Source organism: Ostrinia furnacalis, unplaced genomic scaffold (genome assembly GCF_004193835.3).
Source record: "Ostrinia furnacalis isolate ACB-3 unplaced genomic scaffold, ASM419383v2 OfSCF0635, whole genome shotgun sequence".
Taxonomy (NCBI): domain Eukaryota; kingdom Metazoa; phylum Arthropoda; class Insecta; order Lepidoptera; family Crambidae; genus Ostrinia; species Ostrinia furnacalis.
Window position 1 is genome coordinate 730000 of NW_021130874.1, and position 13498 is coordinate 743497.

At 35.3% G+C, this 13498-nt stretch overlaps 1 protein-coding gene across 2 annotated transcripts in view; it reads right to left on the reverse strand.

Annotated features, from left to right (window-relative positions):
* rst (irregular chiasm C-roughest) overlaps window positions 1-13498 on the reverse strand; it is a 129849-nt gene that overhangs the window by 22503 nt on the left and 93848 nt on the right. For both annotated transcript variants that reach the window (XM_028323338.1, XM_028323339.1), the window contains exons 10-14: window positions 12812-12914; window positions 11720-11853; window positions 5782-5905; window positions 1078-1223; window positions 509-662 (exon numbers count right to left, since the gene is read on the reverse strand). In XM_028323338.1, coding sequence (XP_028179139.1) covers window positions 509-662; window positions 1078-1223; window positions 5782-5905; window positions 11720-11853; window positions 12812-12914 — 661 coding nt within the window. The remainder of the gene's footprint in view (window positions 1-508; window positions 663-1077; window positions 1224-5781; window positions 5906-11719; window positions 11854-12811; window positions 12915-13498) is intronic.

Sequence of the window (13498 nt, forward strand, 5' to 3'; positions counted from 1 at the left end):
AGAATAGGCAATCAAAGGCGGTTCAAGGAAACAGCAACATCAGGTGACACCTCAGGTACAGATAAATCAAAAGAGACGTTATTTATGGTCATTTAGAGTCAAAATTTAGTGGGAAACTAAAATAAGACATTGGTTGGCGTGAAGTGGGAAGATAATTCTCGTTTGTTATCCTATAATGGGACTTTTGTTTAATTAAGACGATCAATTAAAAAACGTAATTTTGTGGTAAAAAAATATACGTTTAAGGATCATAACGTAAATTACGTAAATCAAATATTTTAAAATAAATATAAGTGACTTAAAAAGCAGGGGGCAGTAAGGTTCTGGAGTGAAGGCCGCGTACCGGAAAACGCAGCGAGTGACGACCACCCACAAGGTGGACCGACGACATTATAAAGAAGGCGCTGGACGCAGGCCGCTACCAACCAGGCAGCATGGAAAGCATTGGGGAAGGCCTATGTTCAGTAGTGGACGTCCTATGGCTGAGATGATGATACTATCTACTTACTGTTAGGCTTCAACACGATCTCCAAAGTGTCACTCCCATACTCATTGGACACGTTGCACTTGTAGACTCCGAAGTGCTTAGACTGGCTTTCTCTGATGATCAGGGTCGAGTTGACAACGCCTCCAGGCTGGAGATCCTCGAGGAATGCATAGTCCTGGACAGAAATAACGATTGAGTGAGAATTTTAGTTTATTTTGATGACGATTCCAAGCTAGGGGGTTTTATTGGAGTGAAATAAAAAATAAATTTTTAAAACTATGAGCCTGTTTTTATATTGTCGTGGTTTATTTCAATTTCAATTGCTTAAGCTTTGCGGTTTGAAACTAAATTGAGCTAAGTATTTAAAATTTCTCAAAACCCACACTACCTTTGAAATGGTCATTGACTGTTACATTGTCTAAAGTAACATAGTATAAAACTACTGTTATATTTTCTTTAAAGTAACATTTTATAAAACAAATGTAACTTGTCGACAACCACAGATTTCTACTAACAACTTTAACTTCGCACAGATTGTATCCAGTTCTTAACTTCTCAAAATAATCTGGACTCTTCTCAAAAAAGCTTACCTGATCATGTATAGCATCAATCTCCTTTCCATCAAAAGTCCACACGATGGTGTCGATCCTGGGGACAGCGAACGCTGCGCACTCGATGTTCACAGTGTCCCCTTGGGACCCATACTGGGTCTGGTTCGACAGGATCTTTGGTGGACCTATGGAAATACAAAGATGTAAAATATCTGCAAAACTACGTAAAATAGTAGGAAAAATAATTACAAAGATGTAAAGTAAAACTAATTAAAATAGTGGGGTGAGAGGTGATGAGTTTATATCACTTCATGGGTAAAATTTTCGAAAACAAAAGACCTGTCGTGTCTATGTCAAAAACTTCCAACTCCTTTTTTACCCCCTTAAGACTAGTGTTGAATTTTTAAAAATCCTTTCATATTAATCTTAACTAAGCTTTTAAAGGCCTTTGTCCAGCAGTGGACGTCATTTAGCTGAAACGAACGAACGAACGAACGAACGAAGCTTTTAAAACAACTTTTAATTTTATTTCAAAAATTTTGCGTTCTAGCATATTAGGGTAGTACCTACACACCAAAGTAATATGCAAAAATTCAATAATGATCATACTCGTACGAGGCAAACATACTCGTATATGTATTCAAAACAAATGAATGACATCGTGTACATTATAATATTATATTCTGTGACAACGCCAACAATTGCTATTTTCAACCTATGACCTATGACTGTGTTAAAGTTCGAATAAAAATATCTGCTATTTTCATAACAATAAAACCAAAAGTTCGAATGAAAGACGAACTCGTTAAAGTCAAATGACCGTGGTTGACATCTAAAGTTGTTGACAGTTGTTTTGATCTAAAAATAGCATACCAAATAATAATTGTAGTTACACATGGGAATTCTCGATTTGAGCACTTTGCATTGTAGACTATTATTTTATCTATAGCACGCTTGATCTGCAAAATTTGAATAATTTTCCAAGTTATGCTGTCACTCCTGACATTCAAAATTACAGTCATTGTGATATTTAAAGGTGCTTGATCACTTGGAGCATTTGCTTGTAATGTAACGTTACAGAGTCGAATATTACACACAGTGATCGAGACCGAAAGCAGTTGTTAGAGAGGTGAGTTTTATAATAACAAAGCCTATTTCTCTGCTCATCTTACATCTATGACAGTTAACAAGCTGTCAATTTCACGCAAACTGTGGAGTGTCGAAAGAGCAACGAATTCACGAAGTTGCTAACTCGATAAAATGTCATTGGTTCAGAGAATTTTGCTGTAACTCTCCTCGGTTTTCCACTACTCATATGTTCTTCTAATTAATTTCGTTGCGGGTCCAATGACAGTTTAACTTTTCCCCGGGACAAACTTGACCTTCACTGGTTGGGTGTTTATTGGCGGCCAAGCTGTAGATCCTGGCTACACAGGAGTTGCAGCAGCGGTAGGAACGAGTTTTTTTTTAAGGGACGCGCGCTGGTGGGAATAGTCCCGTACTCATATTAGTGAGCCAAGAGATAAAGAGAGAGAGAGAACATCGTGTGTACTAAGTATTTTGATACATATCTAAAACTTGTAGCAATTAAATCTGAAATGTTGCATTACAGACGAATGCTCCAAGTGAAGAAGCACCTTTATCTTCAGCGAACAATCAAATAAATGGATGTAGTCACGTAGGATTTGCGTCGTTGGAGAATAGGTCATAAACCGTTTTGACATTGTAGAAGTTTTATTCAGGGGTCAAATGGGACTCCCCTGGGCATTAGCTTGACACCGGTTGGCACACGCAAAGCGAATTTGTAAATACTTAAATACTAACAACGTAACTGGAGAGTGGAGGTCAAATTTTCCATTTATCTCTGGTAAATTAGAGAACAGCGTGGAACATCCACCCACAAGGTGGATCGACATCATAAAGGTAGCAGGAAGGCGCTGGACGCAGGCCGCTACCAATCGATCAACATGGAAATCATTGGGTGAGGCCTATGTTCAGCAGTGGACGTTCTATAGCTGAAATGATGATGATGATGATGAAATTAGCGAACACTCCTAATAGGGGACACAAAGTGACCTGATGATGATGATACAGGGTGGAAACGATTAATGATCTCACTAGATTATTTCTAAACTATACTAGTTATCTATGAATCCAGTTCTCTTTCTTTCAAAAATAAAGGAATGTTTTCTTTGAGTAAAATTTTCTATCTACAGTATTAAGAGTACTTTCCCTTCAGGTGGCATTACAACATTCCACTCTGAATACGATCTTATTCAAACGCTTTCTCATTATTTAAACACGTGTCCTTGCGGGGTTTGGAACCGCAACCGCTGGCTCTTTACTTGTGAGTTGTAACCACCAAACCAGCGTTCAAAGCTCAGTAATTAGCTGTACAGGACATGGATTTATTCGCAACTAGCTTTCCGCCCGCGGCTTCACCCGCGTGGAATTTTTCGGTTTTTTAATATAACCTACGCCTTTCAGCAATCTATTGGTGAAAGAATTTTTAAAATCGGTTCAGTAGATCCCGAGATTACCCCTTACAATTTTACAAATATACAAACACACAAACTTTATATCTTTGTATTATTAGTACCTATAGATAACGCGAAATTCTGTATTTTGTGAAGTTAGCGTAAATATTTTCATAAATGAAGGACGATTTATTACCTGTTTAAAGGACAATGACCAAAAGTGGTCCAAATGTCCACCACTAATGAGACCTATATTGGCTTATAGTCCATTAAATAGAGATTAACTTTCAGTATGGGACGAAAAAAAAATAAGTTGTCAGTAAAAAGTTATGACCGTATGAAAAATTGTAGTAGTTTACGCGCTAATCTCAAGAACTACTGGTCCGATTTGAAAAAATATTTTTGTTATGGATAGCCCATTTATCAAGGATGGTTTTAGGTTATATAACATCACCCTACAACCAATAGGGGCGGAGCAGCGGCCACCCGACCATAATTCCAATATTGTTGTCTTTCTTCTGAGCTTATTTTTTTTCTTCTAGCGAATATCTAACACGGCACACTAAGCGACATGACATAATATGCATAGATTAATCCAAAATGTGCGATGGATAGAATGATATCAAGAACATTTTTCGGATGAAAAGGTAAAAAACATGACTTTTCATTCAGTCATAACTTTTTACTGACAGCATATTTTTGATTGCGGTTTGGTTATAATGAATCAGTATTTAGTAGACTATTTTACTACATAGGTCTCGTTAGTGGTGGACATTTGGACCACACTCCATACATTTTTGGTCATTGTCCTTTAAAATATTGCTTAATTCTTAGTAGTTTAGGAAACAATACACGAAAGAGCATAAGTATTAAGTATAATAATAAGACAATACCTTGTTATTCGAAGCACATACATTTTTATTACGTCTACGATACTAAAGATAACGTAAAATCGATAGCAATGCCATCCAATGTGTATGAAAGGTTCTACGATTATGAGTACCTTAAGTTTTAATATGGAGTACTTAGGTATAAATGCTTCTAAAATAACCCAAGCACCATAAGTTGTCAGATAAAAGACAGTGACAAAGTGTTTATTTATTTATGGTAGAACACTTTATTGTTCATAGTAATTTTCCATTTTTATCATACGCGGTTTACAATTTACTTTATGTTATGGTGACGTAACACTACTGCAGTCATTTAGATACAAATAACTATAAATTAATAAATAAATAAATAAATAAATATCCTTGGACATTTTACACTGAGCTTCTAGTCCCAAACTAAGCAAAGCTTGTACTATGGGTACTAGACAACGGATATAAACATACTTAAATACTTTTTTTTTGTAAATACATACATATTATACATAGAAAACACCCAGTCCAATACAAACAAATATGTTCATGCACACAAATATTTGTACTGTGCGGGAATCGAACCCGCAACCTCCGGAATAGTAGTCCGTTTCGAACCACTACACCAAATGGCCGAATTAAAGTAGTACCTAATAAACAACAATCATTTTGTTCACAAGTAATGAATTTTCTTCGCGTCTACATGATAACGTTTCTCTCAGGCTCAGATTCAGTAAAGTCCCCTGAGTAGGAGCCATTTTGGTACAATAAACTACACTCGGCATCAAATAAATCGCACCTCCCGCGACAAGCACTTATCAAACGTATACATCCCCACAGTCACTTCCTACCAACATTGGTACCATTTGAAAGCCTAGTTCTAAACTTCATTTAATTAAAGGAAAGGTTTTTACCCCAAAAATGTGTCTTTACAAGGATCCAGAGTCACTTCTTCAAAAAATAGGTAGTTACGCTATAGCCATTTTTATGACTATAAAACTGTTAAGTTGGGATTAATCGCTATCCATCTTTTAAAGAGGACACGTGAAATCTTTATTTGGTTTTATAACCATAAAAATGGTCTAATTGATCCCAGAGGTGAGCCCAAAGTGAGGTCTATTTTCAAGTCACATTTATGGTATATGTTAATCATTTATTTAGAAATGAAATGTATTTTTCTTTAAGGATATTTATTGGGCTTTCAAATAACACCAATATTGTTGGGGTACCATGTGTCAGAAGAAAATCTTTAAAGTTCGCGTCGCGGAAGGTGCGGTTTATTTGATGTTGAGTGTATTATGTTTGTTGAACTAAATAAACAATATTTCGTTCAAACAAAAAAAAATCTGAGATGCAACTCTATCAACGCTCAAAATAAATTTTAATTATCTGTTAAGGTCACTTACCTTTTATAAACACAGACGCCTCCGCCTCCACCTCCGGGAAGCCCTCTATACTAGCTTTGCACACGTATCTGCCTGCAGTGTGTGTGTCCACGCTTAGGGTCAGGTTGGGAGTCTTGCCGACGCGCTGCAAAGAAAAAATATGTTAGAAAAGGTGTAATAATTTTAAAGAAATTACGATATTTTACCTAATAAGGCCTCAATTCATGTGTTTTGCACATAATATAGCCACAATCGACAGTGTCAAGTAAATAATATGTTTTGAAGTAAATATTTCCTCATTATTATTTTCGTACGTATAACAAATGACTATAAAAACATCTTAGCGTATAAACTCATGGGATAGGAAGAGAATTTAGTGGTGAACTGAAGTAAATAACCTTTCTATTGAGTTTTAGTGAAGATTGAGTCACTTTACAAAGACTTCACGCGGACTTTTTTTCAATTATTTGAAGTGTTATTGCACTGTTTTGTTTCATTTGCTTACACTCGTGCATGTTCACGAATATTTCATTGTAAAATAATGCCACTTAATTTCTCTACGGTTAATTATGTCTGTATCGATGAACCTTCGTGATCATCACTTTCCATCAGGTTAGATGCAGGCCAAGAACTTCTTCGTCGTGAATATTAAAAAAAAAAAATTCACAACAGCTACTTTAGAAAAAACAAACAAAAAAACAAAACTACAAAACATGGCGCTTCACTTTCCCGCCAAGAAGCCAAATGACAATCACTCACAAACATAAACCTTGGGTAATTCTAATTACGGATGTAAATTTAGAACTTTGTTTGAATTCATTGCGTAAACGTTTCTAAAGTTAATCAACTTTTATATTCCAAGTTCTTGATTCCTACATTTACCTTTTCAAGTTAAAACATTACTAAAGCTTCTGGACCTTTGCTTTGTTGTCTATTTTTAATTCTCTTTAGGGCCTTATCAAGATTTCCCTTTACGAATCATTTTATGGCGGCATTAGGTTTTTGTCTTTTGCCAAAGCTGTCAGAACTTGCTTATAAAACTCTTTGAAGTTGTTGTACAATTGTGAAAGTTAACGTTATGTAAACCCTTTTACGTACTGGATTATCGCGTCAAATGGATTTAGCCCATTTTAGGGCTAGGTACCTATATAAATAAACGTAATTAATGTGTCTGTTTGTAATGTCAAAAAGCTTTTTACTTAATGTCTAAATATGTCAAATACCTATAACATAAACGAATTGTATGTAATTGACTGCCTGTAAACAAAGAAACATAATTAATGAATCGATTTCATAGTCACTTCAATAAACTAACACCATGAAAGTTCAAATTATTGTTGATGTTTCTTAGTGGAAATAATAAGAAGCCGTTATAAAAGTTAAATTCATCATGATCATCATTGTAATGAGGCCTATCTTATTCGCGCTCAAAAGTTATATTGAAGACAAGATACTAAAATTATTTTAATGATACGCAAACTCAAAGAATGGCTGACATTGCTATACCTCGTTAATGAGCTGTTTAACGACCATTTTGCATGCTGATAACTTTAAATAGAATACTGCTGCGTTTATTTATAAATTTTATAAAATAATCTTCGAATCCATTGAATCACAAATAATAATCAACATTTTAGCCAACCGAGTAATGAATCAAACAAACCATTTATAAAAATCATAAGTCACAGATTATGTAAAAGTAAAAATGTGTCAAAGAAAAACAAACGAGAATCACCCATCGGAAAAAAATAAATATTCCATTTTGAACTTCGAACGCCGAAGACGGAGAACAAATGAACATCTCTCTTAAAATCATGCAGCGGATTAATCACTCGACAAGTGGGGCGACTAATCGCATTCCTGCGTCCGCTCTAGTGTTGTGATCGTCTAGGTTTATCGATATTAAAGGCAATTAAATAGTAAAGGTAAAGAGACACAGATGTATGCTCATTACTACTAGCAGGAAATGTGCCACTATCTTATCTTACTAATATTATAAATGCGAAAGTTTGTATGGATGTCTGGATGTTTGTTACTCTTTCACGTAAAAACTACTGAACGGATTTTGATAAAACTTTACAGTATTATTGTTTATAACCTAGAATAACATAAAGAGGCTATAATTTATGACGATCCGTGACAAAGTAAATTTCACGCGTGAGAAGCCCTAAAGCCTAATCGAAAGCTAGTAGAGTAATAAAATTGTAAATTTTAGTGGCATGTGTGTCGAAAATTGGCTGATAACTAATGCATTCTAATTTTCCGAATTGTTCGAGCACGATTGTTTTAAGCATAACACTTTTGTGAGCATAATAATGTAAGTAACTGTATCTTAGTATTGAAAGTATCGTCATGTGCATAGTATTGAATTCCATAGGGCATTTTGGGCGTTTACCTGTATACTAACGCCCGTATGACAAACGATGCTTATTATGTGAAGCAGCAAATCGAACGCACAGCGTTGAATAAAAATCTGCGATTGGTTCGTGTGTCACCCTGTGCGTCCACGTGCGCTGTGAGACCTCATAGTATTGTTTGTGAGTAGGTACGGGTGTAAATATCGATATTTCGAGGTCAATGGTTCCGCAGCACTACCGCCCTAATCCGTGTAAACGAATAGCAAATTAAATGGGATTATTTTAGCGTTTCGCGCCATTTTCGTTTGCGTTTTGTTCTCCAGTCGACGTGTCATTGTCTCTGGTTTAATTACATTACCGACTTCAAGGTGAGCGTTGGAGTCTTTATGCGTTTTGGAGGGATGAAATAAAATTAAACTTCGTCAAAACTGGCAGATGAATTTGCTCACCTTTTGTGGTGTTAGCACGTTTTGTAAAAACTTATTACTTGAACAAAAAAAAGTAGTAAATTCAAATAAAATTCCAACTTCAAGCTTTACCTACAATGACTTTATGAGGTTGGTAATAGGGACGATATTGCAACAACAATGTATAGCTGAAGCCTGTAAATACAAGCTCTATAAACAAGCGCTTTTAAGTATCTATTATACTAATTATAACGAAGAAAGATTTCATTGTTTGTTTGCATTGAATAGGCTACGAAACACCTGAACCGATTTAAAAAAATTCACACCATTGGAATCCTATATTATTTCTGACGCACAAAGGCGGTACGAAGTTCGCTGGGACAGCTATTAATTTTAATAAAACAGTTCTGAAATAAAATCCACTGCATTGTTTCTGTTTATTATTAACCTATACAAATTGCATCGTATCTCTTTACTCATCCATCTGAATTGAATCGATTCTATTAACGCAGAATATTCAAATCGATTACTTAATCATTGTTTTATACAATAAATCGATAAAGCACTCGAAAATAATCGTTGTAATCGTACCAATTTGGTGAAGCCACTCGAATACCTCATATCGATTGTGACAAAAGCCCGTATTGAAAATAAATAATTCAGCAGTGGACAAACTACCCCCGCTTCTTTATTCAAGGGGTCCTACTATTGAATCTCGTAGACTATGGATTTTAAGAGGGTTCGATTCCGTTCATTAATTTTTTACGAGTGGTTAAACTTCAGTAAATAATAAAAATCAACTTCATGAATTAGAATGGACAATAAGGTATTCGAACTCGATTCGGAATTGTGACTCTTTCGATCCAATTCCCTGACAGATGCAATTTTGCGATCGCTTCACATAGCCATAGTTAAACTACCCTATGTCCTTTCCCGGGTTTCAAACTACATATCTCTATGCCAAATTTCATCAAAATCGGTTCAGTGGTTTAGGCGTGAATTAAAGCAAGACAGACAGACAGAGTTACTTTCGCATTTATATTATTAGTATAGTTTTAACAATAGGTACAGTCGAGTCCATAAATATATTGGCAGCGCCAATATTTCAAAATATAGTAGTACAGTAGTGCAGTCAACACTGCGTTACTGCAACATGTTTATGAACATTTTATAATTATATTTATTTATGTTTAAGTTTGTACTCAATAACCATATTTTGCAACATTAGCGCTGCAATATATCGTCACCGTCGTGGCAGAATTAAATAACTGACACTTTTGGCGAAAACCACTTTTTCCACTTTTTGTATAGTAGAAAGTGTTACCTATATTTTGGTCTTACTCTCGTGGCAATATCTATGATATTTACAAAGATATCTTCAGTTTAGTGAAACTGTTGACCATAAATTACAACTCTGTTTGTTGTAGAATTTACGTGGCAAAACTGAATAAGTGACTTTATTTAATTCTGCCACAACTCACTGCAAAACATTGCATCAAAATACTTGTACTAAGAAAGTCAATAAGTGACTTTATTTAATTCTGCCACAACTCAATCCGAAACATTGCTTCAAAATACTCGTACAATTGTGTTTTTGATTTACTTCATTTTTTTATTTTACTTTAAATGTTACTTTTAATTTTAATGTTCATTACTCAGATGTTGAATCTGGATAGTTAATTTCATCATCATCATCATTTCAGCCACATAGGACGTCCACAGTCACTGCCGAACATAGGCCTCCCCCAATGATTTCCAATATGACCGGCTGGTAGCGGTCTGCATCCAGTGCTTTCCTGCTACCTTTATGAAGTCCACGTTGTGNGGCGGAGATATTGCGTATAAAAAAGTTCATCCCCAATTTTCCACCCTTGGGGGTTGTTTTTTCTATTATTAAATTTAAATGGGACCACCCTTGAAGCATTACCTATACGACAAAAAAAGATTTTTTCAAATCGGTTCATAATTGGCGGAGTTATCGCGTAAAAAACATAAAAAAAAAAAAAAAAAAAAAACATACGGGTCGAATTGAGAACCTCCTCCTTTTTTGAAGTCGGTTGAAAAGAACAAAGTTTGTGTCAGTTTTTTATTGACTGTAAGTAAAACTTTTCTAGACCAAATCGTGTCTAGTATTTACTTAGTCATGTGGTTTTAAGCATTAAATTAAAAGGTGACAACAGACAGACAGTTATTTTCGATATTTCTATTTTGATTTTTATATGTTACTAGCTTTTGCCCGCGGCTTCACCCGCATGAAATTTCGTTTGTCACAGATCGTCATAAATAATAGCCTATACATTATTCTGGATAAACAATAATACTGTAAAGTTTCATCAAAATCCGTTCAGTAGTATATGCGTGAAAGAGTAACAAACATCCAGACATCCAAACTTTCGCATTTATAATATTAGTAGGAAGATACTTTTAAGACAATATCAACAGAATAAAGACTTTATTCCACTTAAATGAATGATTTATAAAGTGTGATTGAATTGTGCACTATAAAAGATTGATTTCTGGCAATAAAGAACATTTATTGTTATGTTTCCCCCACGGGAAATCACAGCAGGAGGGCAGTACTTTTGGGTTGCTATTTTTGTAATATTTGTCGGCCATTTTAGTTATACCACTTCATAATCAAGTGAGATTTTGTTTTTAACTAGTACGTCACAAAACAAATTTTCAGCCAAAGCAGTCATTGTTTCAACTATAAGACGTCCACTGTTGGATAAAGACCTCCCCCAATGATTTCCACAATGACTCGTCCTACGCTGCCCGCATTCAGGTGCTTCCCGAGACCCTCACTAGACCGTCGGTCCACTGAGTCTGAGGCTATCCTACATTATGTCTTCCAGTCCAGAATTCCAGTGTCACTACATGAGAACTACCTAACTACCATCAGTTCTACGAGCTATGTGTTCCACCTACTTCTATAATGTCGGACTCCTCCTATGTTCTTCTGAATAATTTCGTTGCGGGGCTAATGACAGTGCAACTTTCTTCCAGGAAAAACTTGGCGGTCACGGTCACTGGTTGGGATTATATCGGCGGTAAAACTGTAGATCCTGGCTACACAGGAGTTGCAGTAATGGAAACGGGAGGTTGAAATAGTCCCAACCACCATCTAAGTTTGACAATTCCGCGGGCTATGTCGGTTATCTTAGTAATCCCATAGCTAGCTAAAACAGTACTTACAATCATCTGGTCTTCTTCATGATGGAGCCAGTTGATCTCAGGAGTGGGGTGTCCATCCACGTCACAGCTGAGAGTAATGGGGGTGCCTATTTCTGCTTCCACGTCCCTCGGCCTGTTTCGGAATGATGGTGCATCTGTTGGAAAAAGGAGTAAGTTATAAAAAAGTTTCAACATTATTCCGTGGGCTTAGTGTGAGTTTACATCAAACGTTTGTTATCGTCTGCGTAAAAAACGACATTAAAATATGACGTATTTACAGCGCTTCTAGCCAGTTCTAGCGGATACTTTTAAGAACTAAAATCTTCATAGATTTTTTTAACGCACTCGATATCGAATACGTGTGAATATGTAAACTCACACTACGCCCCCTGAAGCCCCTGATTCTAAATGGGATGCCCAAATTGAAAAAGTACTTTAGTATGTAAAAAAATATCAAGAACATTCTAGATTACAATTGATTTGTCTATTAAAATACTTTGGAATGACAACCAATATAAAGGTGCCTTTCAGAGCCATAATGGACAGCAATGGAGTTTCATGGAGGACATAATAATAAGTAGTTTTATGTGACAAAAACAGCTGTTAATTCAACATTTACACCATGAACCTCTATAAACCTGTAGTTAAAATAATTGGGTATTTGCCACCACTCCCCAATAAATTTTTTTAAAAAGGCACTTCATTCTGGTCTTAAATTACCTGTAAATCAAGATTTTCGGTTGCATTGTAATTGAAAAAAGTAGTTTAATTGACTTGACAAAATTGTGACGTCACTGGCTAGTATTGCCATCCAAAATCTATGGGAGTCTCATTTGACAGTTTTAAAAAGTACGTCAATTGATTGGTGGTGGCAAATACCCTATTCTCCAAAAATATTTCAACATTTTTCATACAAAGTATAACCACACTAAAATATTTTTGATAATGCACTATAACAATGAATAATGTATCATCATCATCGTCATTTCAGCTATAGGACGTCCACTGCTGAACATAGGCCTCCAATGATCTCCATAATGACCGATTAACGGCCTGTATCCAGCGCCTTTATGAGGTCGTCGGTCCATCTCGACTGTAAATCTACATACTTACATGTAATCTCTAACGTTTCAGACTCCTCAGTTTTCCCCACATCGTTGAAAACTTGGCATTTTACTATGGCGTCGCTGTATTTTCTTGTAATATTGTAGATTTTCTGGAACAAAATAACATCATTTATTCAAGGCATCACTACATGAGCCTACAATTTAGGTACTAGATGAAGATGAACTTGAGATGTGTTGTAGTAATATGAGAAAACATCTTTACGCATAAAACAGTTTTCTACTGAAAATTTTTCATATTTAAATTAATAATAATATGTATATTGAAATAATCTGAGCTGTTTATTATTTGAATGCAATAATGTAACATGTTTTTAAAAAAAGCATTCAAGACCGAAGAGGTAATTTAATTTTACTTACAGCAGTTTGTCTGTATATTTTCACTATCAATTTTTAAATGATGGGTCACTTAAAAATAAGGGATTGATGGTGAAAACGGGCATTAGCTATTTGTACCACATAAACAATTATAATACATGTACAAAACGTACACTATGTTCGCTACTATGAAATAGTTTTCCTTTCTTAACAACTCGATTGTTGAATAATACATTTTCAACAAACATATATTCTTAGCATATATTATAGCTCAGTATTCGAATTTGTAGAATTCGAATTTCGACGAAATATTAGTTGTCCAAGGTTGAATTGAACTCGTTTCAGTGTATAAGCACTA